The sequence below is a fragment of the Triturus cristatus genome, chromosome 3_1, assembly GCF_964204655.1.
Source record: "Triturus cristatus chromosome 3_1, aTriCri1.1, whole genome shotgun sequence".
NCBI lineage: Eukaryota > Metazoa > Chordata > Amphibia > Caudata > Salamandridae > Triturus > Triturus cristatus.
The window spans coordinates 175,255,235-175,275,916 of record NC_140583.1 but is presented as its reverse complement, the minus strand read 5'-3'; the positions used below and the strand labels follow the sequence as shown (position 1 = coordinate 175,275,916).

Here is a 20,682-nt window from a genome sequence, read left to right as displayed (position 1 = left end):
CTAAGATGTCATTAACCCAAATCTTAATTGAAGTTCATTTGCAGTTAAGAATGACTTGTCTCTAAGCAAAATATCATTTGATGTCACTTCCTGTGATGTCACTGGAGTCAAAGTGTATGTGATGAAGGTACACCACTGTGCAAAGTACTTGGTTTGTTGGACTTGATGGATGCACAAAAACGTAGCTATCACACGCAAACTGATGGCGTTTTGGCTTTCTGCTGCACGTACTCTTTCTTACTCTAGCCAACTTCCAAACTTTCCACGTAATTTATCTCCAAGTAACCTGCATAAATTCCTTTTTGGAGAAAAATAATTACATTGAATGATGATATTTAGATGCATTTAAAGATGAACACCCTACAAATGTGTACCATGTAACTGAATATCATAGACAGCAATATGTACAGTAAACACAACTGGGGACAAAAATGTTTCTGGTAGTAGTCAGCAGAGAAACAAGTTATAATATTTAATTTGTATTATATATGGCAGACATACCTCTATCTTTGATTTCAGGCATATATGTACGATTTCCTCTTTATTTACTGTAGGTTTATTAAATTGCAAACAAAATACCCATAATTCATTTATGGGTGGGTCTGGTATATGCTAATTAATGCATGCGGACATGCATATGAACATGTAGATATGCACACACAGAAACCCACGAACACAGCACACACTTCTCCTCTTCGACCTTTTACACAAATCGATGTGCTGTTGTAACGTTGTTTTGATGAGCTACTCGTCTCGGATGGGAAGGCTAAGTTGCTGTAACCAATTTTTTGACAAGCATGGAAATTATCAGACGTGTCCATTTTCCTAAATATTTGTGACAGTGCACAATGCGCAACTCATTTCCATGACCACATTTTAGGATTTAATGTTCTTCAATATGACGTGAATAAACTACGCAGTTTGAAATATTTGTCCTTTTAAATCCCCAAGGCAAACACTAATGCTGATTCCCATGGGCAGATGAGAGACAGACATAAGTAGCACCTAGACCTGTAATGTCAGTCCTGCTTAGAAGCTTGAATGAAATGAAAGCCTGGGGTAAGGTAGCTAGGTGCAGCTCTAAATGTCTTACATTCTTCCCTTCACTGCATATTCAAGAACTATGCATGGACTGTGGAACTGACGTAAATCTCTGTACTAAACGATTTATTAGGTAGTCATCTATCACCTAATATATATATTTCAGACATTGTTCGGAAATGGCAAATGAAAAATATTCCGAATTACAAATGAAAAATATGAACTATACATGCATTTAAGAAACATTACTTAATGCAAAATTCTCACGTCTTTTCGAAATAGAATGTCAATGTCATGGCTGAAAACCTCTTTAAACAATTTGTTTAATTAAGTTATTGACTCGTGCATGAGTCAGAGGAAAGGGTGCAGCGATCAAGCAGATTATAATGTCTGTGGCCGTTTTTAAGCAAACGTGAAGAACCTGCTTGAGGTTGAAACAACCCTGCTGTGCAGTAGTGGAGGCAGTGACAACAAGCATTGACTTTTGCAATCATGCACTTGAGGTACACAACATAATCTAACATATGCTCACATACTGTACACAGTGCTTCATTTGTAAAAAATACAATAGGTGCCAGGCTCTAACCAGGAGGCCAATGCAGCATGCCCCACACATTGCCCCTGCCATGCTGCCACTGATAGTTACAACACAACTACTAAACATCACGTTCCTAGAAGTGTGAAAATTTGAACCATTCCAGGCCCCCAGAGCTATACCAATGGCTTGTACGGCAGGTAATAGTCATTTTTTATGTATATTGAATTAATAATTGACTGCTGTTGTTGCCATCTCTAAATTAGCCAAACAGTACCACCTTAGCAGAATGTCACAAGCACCGGTGTTGACAATTAAGTGCTGTTGTCAATTACTGGAGACCACGGCTTAATTAAGCACTGACTGTACAACGTGCACAGTGACCAAACGCACACAAAAACCCAACTGATTTAGTGGCATCCATACATACACAACAATAAAGATACGAATGTGTACACTGATCAACAATTACACAGAGCCCTATGCAGCAAGAGGCACAGGGTAAAATGCATCAGCAGAGCACACCGTTATGTGCAACATGAGAAACAATGTGATGTGTGTCAATGGACAAAGAGTAGGTCACAGTAGATGGTGTGCTTGGAAGGATAGTGTGCTGTGCCTCGGGAGAGCACTAGTGGTGCACCTCATTAGATCTCACACTGATACAGCTCTGGGGAGCACGGGGGAATGGTCATCAGGGGAAAGGATGGCTGTAAATCTCAGAGAGAACTGGGAATCTCACATGTTGCTGGACTCACAGGCGTACTCTGGGACGTACCTCAGGGAGCACTGACAGCTATTCCTCAACAGAGCACTGGGGGACATATCTGACGAGTGTCCTCGATGCTCAGTTGAGTACTGGGTCTTGTGATTGATGTGAGCACTGAGCACTGTGTATCACAGAAGCAATCAGCATTGTAGAGAGTATGGTGTGCAATCTGCAAGGCACAAGCCACGAGTTAGAAGAACTGTAGTACTAAAAGTACCCGAAACTAGGTGAGCTACAGACACCTGGTGCCAGATTTATCAAGGGATTGCGTTGCCCTTGCATCAAGGAGGGTGTCACAAGGGCAATATAATCTCTAAGTCAAATTTACCAAGCAAAGCAAGGCTTTCTTGCATGACTCTGCGTGGCTTAGTAAATCTAGATTAACACAGGGCAGCTCAAGTCGCTGCCTTGCATTAATCTGTCTTGGGAAGGCGTACCATGGGTCGAGCGTGGGTGTTCTCATGCATTCACCCATGGATTTCGGTGCATTCCCAGATTTAGCAACACTGAGAAACCTGGGAATGCCTCAAAATGCTACATCTTCCCAGAGGAGGCACAATGAGGAGAAATATCTATATTTCTCCTCGTTGTTTCGTCTTTCTAAGTTCCCTGGTCGAAAGAGGAAAAAGCATCAGAGGATTGCTTTTGTGCAGGAAGGTGTCCCTTACTGAACAAAAACAATCCCGCCTGGAATGCAGGCACCCTTGCACCATGGTAGGAAGGGGCCTTTTTTGGTACTAGGTAGCAGAGAGCATAAATACTTTATATATAGTTATATTTGGTGCATTCCTACTTTCTCTCTGTCACGCAGTGCAGCAAGTTGTCTTGCTGCGTTGGGTTGTTTGAAACCCTGATAAATCTTGCCCCCAAGATTTTCAAAGTAAATACAAAAAAAAATTTAAACAGCCTGTTTTTGCACACACACCCATATTCAGAAACATAACCCATTTTCGACCATGTTTATGCATTTGCGGGAGTAATTGTGTTTTGATATCTACAGTGTCTATGGCCTGATGAACAGCCTTAGTGCATTTGTCCAAAAGGACCATCCATTATGAGAAGTTTTAGAACTTACTATCCTGAAGATTCCAAAAGCAGCCCTGTTGCAGTCTCTTCTGATGTGCCAGCCTGAGCCAAGATGCTCCCTGAGTATGTGTGAAGAGGACTGGGGCTGCAACAATACAGCCATTTGGTGGGAGGAGATCTTCCTGGAGAAGCCATGGAGCGGAAGGGGGCTTGGTAGAGGAGCTGGACTTCAAAGGCAGGAGCCTCTGCATAAAACAGATGTCACAGGATATGGACCACCCACACTTTCTTGTTCTGTAGCCAGATAGAAATCCCCTGATTAGATTAGGAGAGGGGCAGGAAGGGGAGTGTAGTCAGTTGATAGCCACACCTTTGGCTTGACTTGGGTTACACAGACGTACACCAAAGAGAGATTTTCGCCATTTCGATGTTTGGGAGCATAGTGCATTCTGTGTCAAAATGTGCCACACTTTGCAGGAAGTGGTCACTGCAGTAGTAGGTAGCTTTACCCCTATTGTTTAGTGTGCCTCCCCTGCCAGCCCAGAATGGAGGATAAACATGGAAGAGTTGCAGGAGCTCCCCAGATCACTGCCTGGAAAAGAAGAAGAGAAGAAGGACTGAACTGCTGGCCCCTGGACTGCACCAAAGAAAGGACTTTAGTTTGAAAGACTGCACCTGCTGAACTTATAAGGCTGAACAAAGAAAGGACTGTGCTTGACTCCTAAAGGAAAGGAGTAGATTGCCTGACCGGAAGCAGGTCCAATAGAGGTGAAGAAGTCACCTGCAAAGCCAAAGAGGGGACACCTCAGTTGACTAGCGGTAACTGGACTTGTCCTGGACTGCACAGGTGCATGGTGGGAGAATGAGTCCCAGATCCCAAGTGGCAACCAGAGCCTCTGAACCCTTGGCCAGTGCTATAGGACATTAACTCCCCAAAGGAAACTAGAAGCAGCCGTCAGCTTCATCAGAACCAAAGAGAGACGACATGAAGCCTTGCAAAACCTCTCCGCTCAGCTTAAACAGAACCAACGTGAGTCCTTGACAAGCCTCCATGTACAGCTTCAACAAACCGTTGCAAGTAAATGCAAAACTGACACAGGACATGATGCAGGACCTCACATCACAGTCCTAGCAGCTCCTCAGAACCCATGTTGGACAATGCGCTGCCTCAAAAAGCAATGCTGCACAGGCTACATACCAAAGACATAAGGTACAATGCTCAGAGAGCCTGACTTAGTCCTGTGCCCCGCCTGTGATTCATCACGGTCAGCCTGAACTTGTGACTTTGTCCCAGTCCAGCGCGACTGGATATCCTCAGTTAGCGCTTTGCGCCATTTGGTGAGATCTTTACCTACATCTTTAGAAATTCATAAATCTGGATCCCTACATTGGATTTTTGTCTTTTTGGTGTTTGGAAGATAATAATATTCTATATTTGTATACATTGGTGTTGGATTTTTATGGTGTTGTGTCTTTTACTTATTTACAGTGTGGGTGCTATTAAATGCTGTACACCCCTGTCTCCTAAATTAAGCCTGACTGTTCATTTGCTAAGCTACCAAGCGTTGAGCAAGAATTAATTTATTGAGACTTGACTGGATATATTAGTGATTGTGGTATTATTACTAGCTGAGGGTGAATACCCACACCTACTAATAACCCACTTTCTTACATGAAGTAATATTTTTTCCAATACCTAAATGTGGTCTGGCCCTGCATCCAACTCCTCGCAGGTGACCCCATACCCTGATGACGAGCTGGCTCATTTCACAGTTATGTCGACAGCATCAATGTGACTTTCTGCAGCAATGTTATGATCCAGAGTTTGACAATTGTAATCCTTGTGTTCTTTGTGAGAACAAGTGCTGAGTCTCCTAGACTTTCTGTAGCACCAGCATTGTCAAAGATGAGAAAGGGGAAGGTTTTTGCCAGATATCATCTAGATGCTCTATTAGACAACATGTGGCAATGAACTTTGACAGCATGAGAGAAGTTTGTCAAGGGTGAAGACCAGTGAACTTCAGGGAAGCCAAGTTGACATAAACTGTTATGGATGCTGGGTCAGACAGAGTTATGAGCGGTGTTATTCTGTGTTACTTAGATAAATGCCGTAGGACCACATAATTATTAAAATTACAACTTCTTCCAGAATGCAGAACATTAATTATCTGCTCAGTTGTTGTTGATAAAATACGTCTGCATTCTACTTCATTTGCAGCACTTCCCACCAGCTTTGTTTCACCCACAACTGCTCCAACTGCTCTTACGAGTTCAATTTTGTTTTAAATTCTACCTAAATTTACTTTCACATCATGCATGATTGTAACGGTCATAATGCTATCATGTCGCTCCAAAGGAAAGAAAAACATGTACATTTTGAATTTACATTCATTGACTGCTATCTTACCAAAAGCAGATGGCTTGGCACTGCACAGCAGGGATTACAGCTGACTGAGGCATCAGGTCCAAGAACGTAAAGTACTGGTTTAAGGTTGTTTAAAAGAGTAAATGGTTAGGTTGAAGTAACAGAGCAGGGGTAGGCTGTTCCAATATTTGGCACCAAGGTAAGCAAAGGACCGACAGGCTAAGCAGGCTCTGAAATGGAGGAGACTTTAAGAAGATTAAGGTATACAGAAAAGAGGAGCTGGGTAGGCATTTAAGGGTGTAAGAGAGATTGCAGGTTGAGAGGTCCAGATTGATAAAAAGTTGTATATACACCAGGCAGAGGGCCTTCACGATGACCCATCGTGCATAAGAAAGCCCATGTAGGTTGGCGAGAAGACTGGAAAATATATGCTTCAGGGGAGTCCTAGAATGAGGTGGGCATTAACATTTTAAACAGTCTAGAGTCTGGACAGAAGATACTTGGGAAGAGAGATGTGCTGATAATTCCCAACTCAATAAAATGAAGTTGTTACTTAAATAAGCATAAAAGACTATTGTCAAAGTACTATTGAAAAGGCTTGATGAGTGTCACAGAGATCAAAATGGGTGTTCTAGACCTACCAGCGACAAGGTTACTAGTACCAGTACAAGTTCATTAGTACATCCAGGGGTGCAGACTTAAAAGGGATCACAAGTGACAACCTGAGGTTTCATGCAGAAATGAGGATTTACTAAGGGAATTAGGAATACCTCTTCAGGTCACGGCTGTAAGCTCAGTCTTTCCCAGTGTATTATCTGGAGATGTTGGTTGCTTTCAGCAGATGGAAACTGGGTGAAAGGTTAAACTGCCAATATTGATGATAAAGAGGGTTACCAGCTCCACTAATTACACGTCTGAAACACCTCTGATTATAAAGTGTTCAACAAACAATTAGCACTTTTCTGATGAAAGTCATTTCTGAGGTGAAGTCCATCTTATCTTCTGTGGTGTAAACCCAATACTGCAGAGTGCACCAAAATTTACTTTTCACCTTTTGCATTACGTAGCGCTGTGTGCAGAACCACAAAGCGCAGTGTATAAATATATGCATAATATCTATCCAGGGAACAGAGGACGTAAACGTGGGCCATGCAGCTCTTCTAGTGTACCTGGGCCCACACCCCACTCAAGGGGTGTGTACATCTGTGTGGCATCCAGCTTAATAAACCCTTTAGGGATTTCTCGAGAAACCTAAAGAGGGGTCCAGCTTTTTTACTCTCCGATCTTAATGAAAGATTGTAATTTCAGGCAACTGAAAGGACTTGCAGACTTTGTCAGCCTGATCATCCTGCAGAAAGCTGATGAAACAGATATTCCCTTGGATGAGATGGTATTAATGAAATGTACCATCTGCCAAGACATTAGATAAACATTGGGCTTAATTAGGTATGTTTATCTTGGATCAATGCCCTTAACACAGTTGACATCATTTAGACGCTATTCTACTGTGATTCAAATAAAAAAAGAGCTGGCTCGCCAAAGGTTTTTACAATCCAAAGACACAACTACCAATGATGCTTAGAAGCCTTGTTGAAATTGAGGACCTACTGCGACTGTGAAAACAAAGTAGAACATTCTGCTCTTCTTAATTATTCATGGCATGTTTTCCAAATTTCGAGAGGATTACAATCCGATTTAACTGAAGTGGAAGATTGCGTTCTGAAGGAGGTGTGTTTAAAGTGTGACACTATCACACATGGAGCAGATCATTTTTAAAATGTGTATATATAGCACTCTGAGACTAGTTTTCGTTCAGATGGGACACTTTTGGGACATTCATTGAGAGCTTGATGAACCTCAAATACTGTTGATTCCTCATGTTCCCTCTTTGGCAGCACTATGTAGATGAATACGAATCTGCAATGCTTAACATTCTTTTATTTTCTTTTAGGTTCCAATCAGGAAGTAAAAGTAACACAACCATGAAAGCGATATTTAGAGTGAATTCCTTTCTCCTGGTATTTATTCTACAAATCAAGAGCCTTCATTGTGAATCTTCCACAGCCATCCCAGTCACAAGTGTAGGAAGTAATCTAACCACCAGTAGTACTTTAGCAAATAATACAACTGTATCTTCGAGCATAACCACTTACGAATCGCATTATACTGCAACCTCACACAACGGAACAGCAACAACAGTTGTACAATCTACGTACACATACACCAGCACAAAGAACACAAGTGCTCCTGACTCCCTTGGAACTACTGGCCCATCAAATGCAAACTCTACAGAAAATCACACTGTTTCGGCAACAGAGACTTCAGTGTCCTTTTCTTCGTCTTCTCCAACTGCTATAAATACACTGACAAACACAACTGGCACAACTACAAATATAACAAACAATGGTTCATATGTTAGCACAGTTTTTACTACTGTTGAATCTGTAACAACAAACACAACAAATAACACTGTTGTTACTACTATAAAGTCTAACACTACACAAACATCCAGCGAGAACTCAACAACACCTTCAGTTCTCACTAATACAACATTTTTTGCTTCAACACATTTTAATATTTCAGAAAGCAGTACATTGGCAACCACAAACAAGCAGGAAAATGTAACAACCGTACAGAGCACAGATGACAGTCTTACGACAGAAAATTCTACAGTTATTTTAAATACCAAAACTTCTTTAAAGCCAACGGAACAACCAACTACAAACTCTTCATTTGCCATACACACAGAAGGAACACCAAAAGGTAAATTCATAATGTTTATTAGGATTGCTTTGATATTTATTATTTGCTATTTATTTACTAAGTACCAGATATGAATTTTGACCAAAATACTGTATATAGAAACCAAAACATTAAGCAAGTTCTTAAATAGTTCGGGTGGTAACCAGTAGAGTTTTGCAAATTAGATGCATGCCAGGTGTTGTTTGAAAGACAAAACACAGGCTAACCAATTAGCAATGGATGGGGCAGACAACTACTTATATATACATGCCTATACATTTACATTAGAAGGTAATGGGAGGGCATAGCAAAACAAGAATGAGTTTATAAGAATTAGTTGTAACCACTTTTAAGCATAAGAATGTCTTTAAGGCAATTTTGAAAGTAAGAAAAACTTTACCACGAAGAAAGTAAGGACTATTTTGGTTTTTTGAACAGCATTGCATAACTATGTGTTTCTTATATTTAATTCCTTCTACAGTACTGGCTGACAGTGAACCAAATGCGTGGAATTTTAGCAACATGTGTGAACCCACTGAAACACCATAGCTGATTCAAATATTTCTAGGGAGTAGAACTGAGAATGGCTTCACAAGAACACACAATCAGAAAAATCACAATTGTTACCAATTATTAACGCTCAGATTATGATTTATGGTATGATTCCTTAAATTGATTTGAGGTTCAGAGTTTAATCTGGTTAATATTTTAATTATGTGTTATTGACAACCATGATTGCATCCCAGCATAGGTTGGTGTATTTTAACATACATGCGATGTAACATATATGTGTGTGGATGGTTTGAATTTGGATCACAGCCAGAAATCATATCATAATGTATAATTTAAGCATTACAAAAATGCATTATAGAGTTCAACAATTTTGATCTTGACATTCTTTTCCAGCACTGACTTAATGAAAAAGTCCCACAGTCCTACAATTGGCATAGATAATCTATTAAAGACATATAAATCCAACCTCAACACATGATTGTACCTATTCAAATACTCGCAAAAGTAATTTAACATCTGATTTGCAGGGGACTATGAATGGGAAGCCAAAGATAGACCTAATCGTTCACCATTGCAGATGAAGAATTCCAACTTAAATGAATAAATTAGATTCAGCAGTGAGTGGTTTTGCCTTCCTGGTTAATTAGCTTACATCTAGGGTCCAAAAAGAGTTTCTACTTACCCCACTACCCCCGCATGTATGTGTACAGATAACTCATAGCTTAGCTTGTACCCTACTTATTCCTAATTTTAGGCTTATGTTCCACAGATTTTGTCAACAATAATGGGAGTTTTTTTTTAAACTAATACGGGAGAGGATACAATCATCGTGACAGATCACCCCTATTTTTTCATGTGTAATTCTTTTGGTTAAAAAAGTCTTATAATCAACAATGTATCATTAATAATACAAGTATAAAAGACAAACCATCTCAGTACTCAATGCAAATCAGTCAAAAGCATTCATTACACATATAAGAATAAAATGATAATCAGTGACTTCCTCCAAATGTAACAGTAGCTACATTAAAAAGTTGATATTTATTTACTTATTAAATACTGTTTTAAGCAGGATACCCTCATGTGTGAGTTGTGCACTATACAAATATACATGCCATAACATAACAGAACCTAAAGTCTATGTAGAGTCTGCCGCTAACTAAACCTAATCCTAGTTTTGGATGCTCTGTATTAGGCCCTGCATCATGTTGGCAAAAGTGATGTTTGGAAAAGAAGATGCACAAGTTGGATGTCAGGTTCATCTCAACTTATCACCCATGTTTCAGTTTTGTTCTCCTTAAGTTGTGTGGCAGTGTAAGGTAGAAGTAGGACAATGTGGGGGTGGACCACAGGATACTGAAAAATCATTCTCACCCCTCCTTTTAGGATTGTGCCTATACATGCACCCAGAGGCCTTGGCTATCATGCTAATAAAGAAAGACTAAAATAGTGTTAGATAGGTAAGGTAATCTGCTCTTTCTATTGCTATGAACTTCTGCAGAAGTAATAAAATCAGTAAACTCTCATTTGTTTCTCCCATGTGGCCCTGGGTCGTTATGTACCATATACTAGGGACTCATAGGCAAGTTAAATATGCCAATTTGGAGGACAGAAAATAGCAACAATATTTTAGGGGCCACAGCATATGCACTGGGGCCTAGTTAATAGAGTGCCAGTGTGCAGAGCAAAAAGAAAATAACAGCAGCATCAGTCCAACAAAATGGGGGCTATTAATTAAAAAGAGGTATCTTCATGCTGAGTTTACTTTGTTTACATTAAACGCCGTCAGCTTTAACCCCTTCCATGCTGGACGGATTCCCCTGCTGTGCTGATCTTTTCTGCGCGGGCGTGGTCATGACGGAACGGTTCCGTCATGAGCACAGCTCAACCGTGGCTCATGACGGAACCGTTCCGTCATGAGCACCGAAGGGGTTAACAAATAGTATCTTACAATTATAATTTCACAGTCAACAAATACAGATTGCTTAATCATTGACTTAAATATACTGAAGAAAATTGAGGGGTTCAAAACAATGATTTCTCTCATGCAGCATCCAAACAAGGAAAGAAATCTTAGCACATGCTTAGCCGTCATGAACTCTTTACATCTAAAAAAGTGATAGACAGATGTTGTTCTGCTCACTGAAAGAACCACATCAAGCAACACCTAGGTAAACAGTTACACGCCGTTGCCTCTGAAAGGGTATTTTCCACACCTTCAAGAGTTTTCTTCACAAAGAATCTTACAAGCAAATCAACTGATTCATTCATTGCTGTTTGGGAAATTAACTATATGGAGAGGAGTTCCTTTAGCACTGCAAACCGTAAACAGTGGTAGTAAAGAATATCATCTGAATTAATGCTTACATTGTTGTAAAACTTAACACCACAGTGGACTGGCATCAGACTTAATTGACTGTCAAAATAGGAACCAGAATATGTAAGTCTTGGTTATGACTAATACCATGTTACCAACATACCTTTAAGAACTCTTAGGAAACACCATTATTTGATATTAAGAACTTTTAGTAAACACCATGATCTGACATTTAGACTGCATAACATTTAGAACATTCTCCTGCCCATAGATTGTAAATATGTTTAGCAAACTTTGTAAACGCAATGCACTTTTGTCACACCGTCTAAGGTCGTCAGTGTAGTATTCTGTCCTGGCCTTTTACCCTCCAAGAGATAGTGGAAAAGATTGTGTATTACTGTATCAAAGACACATGAAAGAGGGTTGGGGCCAGGACCTATCATCGTGGTATGCTCATATTGGATTCTTAGATTGACTATGTAAAGACTGGTTCTCAAGTCTTGATCTGTGTGTTAAGGTGTAAAGTGTACAGTATGTGAAATATACCAATAGGTGTTGCCAGATCTGAAACCTTTTCCATATTTTTAGATGATCTAGTTGATAAATCGTTTGAAATGCTAATAAATAATCAGCTGATCTAACAGAGCTGCATGGTATGGGCAGGAGGATGGCTAATGGCTAGTAAACTGGGCCCTCACAAAAGCCTTGGATTACTTTTGCCTCACATAAGTGGAGTATTGTGCAGAAAGAGTGGTCACAAACAGTTTTCAAATGTTATCCCACATAGCTTAGCACAAAAGTTGAATTCGGGTCTAGAAAATATTTTTCATGTTGGATTTTCACTCACAGCACTGGGAACAGGGCAACTGATAGTGGAAATACAGAAAATATTTTTCATGTTGGATTTTCACTCACAGCACTAGGAACAGGGCAACTGATAGTGGAAATACAATTCAAATTCTCAGGTACTGTTTTTTGCAGCTGAATCCAGTGATGTTCCTTGATGTAGGAGTAACAGAATTGGAGGTCTTGATGAATAATTTTTGTGGCCAAGAAAATGATTAGATTTGGGTAAAACATATTTGGCGACCAATGAACAATTTTAATAAAAGTTGCTTCCCAACGCTGCTTATCAAATTGCGGAGTGTATGGTGTTCATACTTCTTCAGCAGGCGATGGTTACAGGCAGAGGCCAAGTAGATTCAGGACGACTCATTACATCAGTGAAAATGTCCAAGCAGCGCCTGCTGCGGGAGATATTTCTAAGGCACTCAACGCTGGGGCTTGACACAGTGAAGACCTGCTTAACTGAAATCAATAGAACTGGTAGGCAATCACTATTCATGATGGAATAAATAGAGTATTTATCTTTATGAACTTAATAAATATTCATTTCTTGGTGACACAAAAGTCTATTTTCTAATTTACAAAACATTCCCAACACATCCTCTGTTTAGCGAATGCCTGGCGGTCAGACAGCTAAGGAATTCCAGCCATGTTCAGCCTAATATTCACATTCACCCTAGGGTATTTAGGTTATTTGTTTTGCCAGTATATCAGAGGGCATCAAACTAGTACGCTTTTGGACGCCATGGTTATGGGATTTGAGTGGGCACATGGATACTCGGACCGTATAGTCCTTTATGCCGACAACATTCTTTTCTTCCTCACAGATGTTAACAGGACTGGCCCCCAATTACTCCGCATCATGGAGATCTTCGGGGACACCTCTGGCCTCTATATGAATCACTCTAAATTTACACTGTGGACCAGGGGCCCACAGATAATTCTCAGTCCCTGGGCTTCAGCAATACAGGTGACTACAGTCGGCTTGAAGTACTTTGGGGTGTTCCTAGCATACTCGGCAAACATCTCATGGGACCATAATATCCTCCCGGTATGGACGCGTGTTCGAGATGAACTTAAAACCTGGTCCCATATGCCCTTGTTATTTCCGAGTAGATCTGCCATTTTTAAAATGGTGTCCTTACCGCGGTTATTGTACCAACTGCAGAATTATCCATTCCGTATCCCACCTGCATGGTTCCACCAGGTTAACTCGGCCCTGAGTCAATTCCTATGGGCTGGGAAAACTCCTTGAGCGGCGCTACGTACTTGTTTTCAGTCAACATACAGCGGCGGCCTAGCCACATCGGATATCTTGTCTTACTATATGGCCTCACATTTGCTTATCATAAATGAGTGGTGGTACGGGGACCGTTCAGACCCGGCCTACCTGCTGGAGCGCAGACTCATGGGAAACCACTCCATACACACTATTCTCTATTCCGTCCGATGTGCAGAGTCCTTCCGCCAGCTACCGGTATGGTGTTCCAAGTGTGTAAGCAGGCATTGCGGAAGATATGATGGTGGGGCAGACTGACAAAAGAGACTCTGTTATGGGCGAACAGAGGTTTGCCTCAGCTGGCTGGCCTGGCAGGCTTCCATCATTGGGATGCTATAGGAATCTCGACCCTCGGAGACGTTATGCGAGGTGCAACTCTTAAGTCTTTTCGTCAACTCCAACAGGAGTTCTCAATGCCCAAGACTCAATTTTATAAATTCCTACAGTTTCGACACACCCTTCTTCCCAACATCGATAGCCTAGAATCTCTCCCTAAATTTAGCCCCATCGAAGTTAAACTCTTCATGGGAGACCTGCATAAAATTTCCAAAATCGATCAATCTTTCTTCTTGACAAATAGCCCCTCCACATTCGATAAACTTCGTGGGACCTGGGAGGAGGACCTCGGACCTCTGTAGAATGAGGATTGGACGGAAGCACTTTATTCCCCTAGGGAGGCGGCAATAGCTATGCGCCTCCACCTGATCCAGTTTAACTACTTGCATCTAATATATTACACTCGGGTGCGACTATGGAGGGCTGGCCTAATAGCCTCCTCACTCTGTCTCCGCTGCTCTCGGGAGGATGGTACCCTGTTCAACACGGTATGGCAGTGCGATGTGATTGTACGATTCTGGAGGAGAGTGTTGGTCTGCTTATCTGAAGTCTTGGGATGGGATCTCCCTTTCTCACCTAAATTAGTACTATTGCATATCTTGGTGGGCATAAGTCGCAACATATACAAACGACATTGCGCCTAGGTCTTACCTTGGCTAACAGAGACATAGCGCGCAGCTGGAAGGCGACCTCTTCACCACCAATAACGGCCTGGAAGAATGGGTTCGATTTTAATATGGGGTTGGAGCTCCCTGTGTTTCGAGCCCGAGGATGTCCTCAAAAACATGCGAAGATCTGAAAGCGATGGGCGGAGTATAGGGGTCTCTCCTTAGAACCTGATGTGGCCGCGACTGAGATCTATGGCAGTTAGGATGATCCCATACGATACAGGCTTTATTTGTGCGGACCTGCCTGTTGCCGCCACAGGGTTAACTGCGATTATCGATGGGAGGTGGTGTATCGACAGTGCACAGGGGCGGGGGGTGCGTTAGTAGTTAATAGTTCTTGCTTTTTTTTTTTTTCAAGATTATTCATGTAGTACACTGTATAAATGTCAGCATATTGATTATGTTATATATGTAGCAGTACGTCTTTGGGTTACAGAGCACTGCAAGATCTTTGTTGTTTGACGCAATAAAATTTGTTTAAAAATAAAACTGTTACATTTTATTCTGAACATAAACCTCCACAATGGACGGCTATGGGAGCTCTGTACTCACTGTACTGAATTCCACTGCTTTCCTTTATGGTCACGAAAATGTTTGGAGAGTATGTAAATGGAGGTTCCACATCTGCAGACTCAGTTGAACGTATCTGAACCACCACTTACTATGGTCTGTTTGTCATCTTACATTATCTCTAGCAAACTGCTCCTGCGACTTGCCTTACTTTATCCCTTTCCCATATCTTTTCACAAACTTTACTCCCTATTCACCACACAGCACTCTCACACGTAGCAAGACGGTTTTAGAATTTAATGGAGAATTGCTTAAAGGAGATGCGGTCCAGTCAGTAATCTATGCTTTAAACTAATTCAACCACACAAATCTTCTTGAAAATGCTCGATTACTGTCCAAACATTTCCAGACAACGCTACAATGGGGCAATTACCCATCACTGCCTGAAGCCAAAAAGGCCAAATTCGATCAGCTGAACTGTCCTGATGCCCAGTGATGTGTGGCGCTCCTTATAGACCATCCTTTCTTGTGCCTTATTTTCAAAATCTGTGTACACCCCTTTGCATACCTCCTATGCAGTAACAGATGAACTTACCAATTTATGCCCACAATACAAAATACATTTCAACTTGGTCAAGAAAATCAAACTAACACCACCTTGTGTGTGGAAAGTGCCTTCTACTCAACGAATGACAGACTTGTGTGCATCAATTGCATTACAACAGAGAGTCCAGTGATGAGCGATCCCGAGTCCGATGCCCTTCCATTTGCCTGGTCTATAAACTTCAGAACACCTCTCTATACTTCACCAAAAATGAGAAATCTCTCAATGCTTTCAACTCCAACCTCAACTTTGCTGCACATGTTAATGATATGCAAAAGTTGTTAATGTGCAGCTCTCATGGCTCAAGAATTTTCTCCCATTCCTTCATGCTGACCACAGAATAAGGATAACAAGAGCCTTCAGCCTGGCTTTTCTAAACTTCTGTGACATAGTAGACTAAAACTATGTAAGGAGAACCTCAGCAGTCTCTCTAATTGCTCCTAGTCTTGTACCCTGTCCACAACGCATACTGGGATAGAGGTCCTCCATACTTGTAGAAACTGGCACCTCACATATGCCCATCTAAGACCTCTACCAAAAAGCAATGGGATAGAAGTCCTCCATACTTGTAGAAACTGGCATCTCACCACATGCTCATCTAAGACCTCCATCAAACGATTGCCATCAGATCATCCAGTGTTTCTTCAAGAAGATCATACATGGTTGAATGTCTCTAGGCTTACAAGATCTCAGCCTCTAAAACATCCATAACCCTAAAATATGAGGAAAACATGAAAATTAGGAAATCTCTGAAAACTGAACATGGGTGTCAGACAAGATAGATCACACTGTTCAAGAGGACCCTAGCTTGTTCCTCCAATAATCAAGCTACATTTCCCTACATACCAGCACTACAAAATTACCAAAAGACAACACCTAGCTCCTTACAAATCTCCATATAATAAACAATCCTCCTCCATCTACACCATAAATGTATTAGTGTGAAATATGGCAAAAGATCAATCAATCTGTTGCAGGTGTTATTTTTCATCCTTCTCTTTCTCTACTCCTTGACCAACTTCGCACTATGGCCAGTTTGGTTTCTAGCGTCTGCCTGATCTTTACACCTGCTCAGGTGGCATTTAAGATTTCATGATGAAAAGGGATTTTGTACATTAGATTTAATCAAGCAACACTGCACAACTCATAGAAAACCACTATGTAACATCATAAGTGCAATAAACCAAGACCCTCCTATTTGAAACTTCCAAGAATATCTTCTCAGAATTGTTCAGAAGCAAAATAACTTCAGAACTGTTTAACAGGGAGTGGCCAATAACCAGGTTAAATGCATGAGACAAAACAATTGTGTATATCTGTTTGCTCACCAGACGAAATCATTTTTCAATGATTGGAGCTCAAGCCAGCATATGCTCAAATAATACAATCTGGCCCAAAGCAATGGGGCTTATTGTGGTTCAATTTCAAAATTGTGCACTCAGTCTTTGAATGCCTGGGTATAGCCAGTTAGCACTGACTTAAATATACATCCAATGAGAAGCGAGAGTCCCATAGTCTGTACCACAATGTATTGCCCACATAGGTTGTCAGACAAAATGTTATTCCCTCCTGGGACATTGCCAAATTCATCTTGCCTCCATACATAGAGATGTGGCAGAGAGAGACATAGATTCTCTCGGGGCATCTTGGTAGCGTTACTCACACCTGCTACACAATACCCTTCCTCCCAATAGAGGGAGCATGTCTGACATTCACATGAGGGTAAGTGACAATTAAGTAAATTTGAATGGACTTTACTTGCTCTTAAGTATTCAATGACAGCAGATGCTGCATTATATCCTGATCTTCTTGATCCAGCTATTTCCCCCAAAGACGCCACTGCTGCCCGTGCCACCATCACATTATCTGAACTTAAACAATTTAATCTCAGATTTATCCAGACTTCTTCGTATTATGATAGAAGACCCTGTTGAAACATAAAATGGCCTCTATCTTTGTGGCTTTTTTTACACCGAATTATCAGAAAAAATATTTTTTTGTTTTTTTCATAGATTTCATAGACCCAGCAAAACAAACACAATGTGTGAGCTCCATAGATTAACTGTAGGAAATCATCATAGTGCTAAATCACATTTTGTAGGTGGGCTGGCCAGCCAGCTGTCACCCCAGTCAGTGCACGGTTTGATGAGGCATGGCAGCAGCTACTCTAACTTACCAGTCATGCCTTACTGGGTGCCCCATTTTGTGATGATCATATACTTGTCCCCCTGTTCCTCATCACTGGATTCTAACAGGGGCTCGGTAATTTGAGCCCATAATCAAGTTCTTGCCTGTTTTCCTGCTAATTTATTTCAGCATAGGTCCTGCTGTTATAGCCAGTGGGAGAGGAGACAATTGACTCTTTCCTGCTCTTTTTCTGCCGACAGAAAAATATACTCCTCAAGAACACACATCACATCACCATTACATTCACACCAAAATAAATGTGACAGAGTGAGTGAGGCGATGTAATTCTAGACAGAGGCTACATTGCTGCTCATCAGCAGTATCTTTCAGCTCCTCCCGTTTGCATCCTTTCCAGACGTCAGTGAACAGCTATTAGAGGCCCGTCTTTACCATCTATACACACCTTGTGCATAGCAGAGTTCAGACCATGTCCTTTAGGGATCAGCTGTCTCCTTAAAGGAGCAATGTTTCATCTATAAAGTTTGCTGCTTCTCATAAAATTATTTCATACACTTTCTGCCATGCAATGTGCACCACAGGATATTTCCTGTAGATGCTGCCAAAGCTCACACTCCTTTCTGGAGGTGGCAGTGATGATCGAGCACATTCTAGAACTAGAAGCAGAAATGTTATCGTCTACTGCAAGTATTAATCAGGACCTTACAGTAATCCTTCTAACCTTTCAGCAGCGTACTGAGGTTTCTGTTCATTGTCTCTCTACAATCTTCTCCACAGACACCCTTATTCCACACAAAGAAAATACACTCAAAGCCAACTGTTATACCTTTCTGAAATCATTGCAGTTTAACGGTGTTCTCCTAAAACATATTTTCTCACACCCTCAACCCAGAAGGCAAACTAGCGCCTCTGCTCTTGGCAGATAAAAATAGCACATATCCCACACATCTAAACAGTAGCACCAAAATGGCTGCCTCTTTGCGAATGCAGAGAGAAGATGTGGAAAAATGGGCCCATGGGTGAACTGGTATCGATTGGGAGTTTTGGACCAGCTGCTGAGGGCTCCCAATGTGAGAGGGCGAGCTTTAGTGTTCTGCTGCTTGGATTCATCAGAATGAACTGTGTGTTGGAGATGGGTAGGGGCAATGCTAGTTTGTTGGAAGTATCCTCCAGATATCAGACAAAGGGCACTGATTGCTTGGATGTAGTGTGGGCATCTTCACAGTCAAGTAAAAGCCAATGAAGGGCCCGCAGTAGATGTGCCCAATGTTGCATAGCAGTATCTCGAGGGAGGTGTTCTATTAATTAAAAATGGAGCAATGAGTGGCAAGCAGTGATTTTATTTCCGAGCAGCTGTGTTTATGAACATTGACCTCTAAATGTATTTGTGTTAGCTTTCAAACAAGACCTTTGCCAGAACGATACTACAGGACGTTTATGTTGTACTATGTCTAGAAAAGAGCTGACCCGTGATATGTCAGGTTGTGGTCTCCAGAAGTACCTCAATGGCATCAATACAGCTATTATCTATTTTTGAAAAGGGCACCATCAAATTGTCACCAAGTTGGTAAGGATTTCAGGACTTTACCCTGAGAAAAGAAGTATTACATTTTACAAAAGCAGTACCACATGGCCATTAATACAGGTAGTCCCAATGGGACCACTGTTATTCACGTGGCATAAAAACAATAGCTTGGTAGAAGGACACGCTGATGCTCAGTGCGGTCACTAAAGGGAGCTGAAGAAATAATTGAAATGTGCCTTTACGTCATTTTCAACTTAGGCAGGCCTACTAACCCATATCTTACTTTTCATAACTAACCAAGAACCTGTAGGCCAAGCTAACACAACGCCGCTTTAATTTAATGATTCAGACCATACAGCGTAATAGAAACAACCTTCACCAAGACTTTATTTCAATGTTCCTTATTGATCAACCTGACACCCTCATTATTCTTGACATGTTTCCTGTGCACAACACAGAGGACCATTAACTACTCCTCTTACCTCTAGAACAATGAGTACAGTTGGTAAATATCAGTTTCTGACTCTCATAAAATGGACTTCATATTTTAGTGTTGTCAAGCGGAAAATGACGCTTTCAAAGACAATCTAAAACTCGTACAGCTGTACATGTCTTACTCTGAATGCAATAAAATGACACTGAAAGTATACAATTTCATTATATTTTCAGATGCCCAGACAAGTGGAGGAGTGGTGTTTGGTGCCATTATTGGATCTATATTGGGAATTGTAATGATTCTTTTAGTAGGCTACTTTATTTGTGGAGTGAGAAAATCAGATGCTTTTACCCATCGTCGACTATACGAAGACATAAAGAATGAACCAGGTATTCCAATTTTTTAACTTGACTTTGTCAGAGAAATATGGGTGATATTAGCTTTTACTTATGAATGTTAAAGATATTAGACTTAATTCACAAGCTAAAATCTCAGTCTCAAAAGCAAATTCATTCACAAAAATTGTGTAGCAGTGTGATTTATAAGAAGAATTAGGGGTGCAAGAAACATGATTAAGTGCTTACACTTGGTACATTATCCTAAACATAAGATTTACACCAATCAGTGCCAAGGGAGTGACCAAGAATAGTCAATGCACATGGTGGTGTATACCATCAAATAAGCATTTCTAAAGCTAGTCTGTTGATTCATAAAACACGTGCAACATAGATGATCTGTTTTCTTCTTGTAGTAACGTACACAAGTCTACATGGCTATGTTCCCCATTTGACTTGAGTAAATCTAAGGAGGAAGTTGTGTATGTTCAAGCAAGAGAGCGGCTACAAACCGACATGTAGTGCGGTGTTGAGACAAAATATCGGAAGCAAAAATATAATGGAATAAAATATTGTGCTAGAATATCCAGGATAAAAATATCATGAAGGCATATTTCTAAGGGTAAGTAGATTTTACTATATATAACTCCACATAGATGTACATTGACAATATATATTTTCAAGGTATGT

The 20,682-nt window shown here is 40.8% G+C and overlaps 2 protein-coding genes across 3 annotated transcripts in view; one reads left to right on the top strand and one right to left on the bottom strand.

Moving 5' to 3' along the window:
- The window catches only part of ANO3 (anoctamin 3), a 1,942,403-nt gene that overhangs the window by 597,627 nt on the left and 1,324,094 nt on the right, over positions 1–20,682 (bottom strand). The window lies entirely within an intron of this gene.
- Positions 1–20,682, top strand: part of MUC15 (mucin 15, cell surface associated) — a 91,264-nt gene that overhangs the window by 23,406 nt on the left and 47,176 nt on the right. For both annotated transcript variants that reach the window (XM_085643625.1, XM_085643624.1), the window contains exons 2-3: positions 7,688–8,499; positions 19,891–20,046. In XM_085643625.1, coding sequence (XP_085499751.1) covers positions 7,719–8,499; positions 19,891–20,046 — 937 coding nt within the window. In that variant the 5' untranslated portion in view covers positions 7,688–7,718. The remainder of the gene's footprint in view (positions 1–7,687; positions 8,500–19,890; positions 20,047–20,682) is intronic.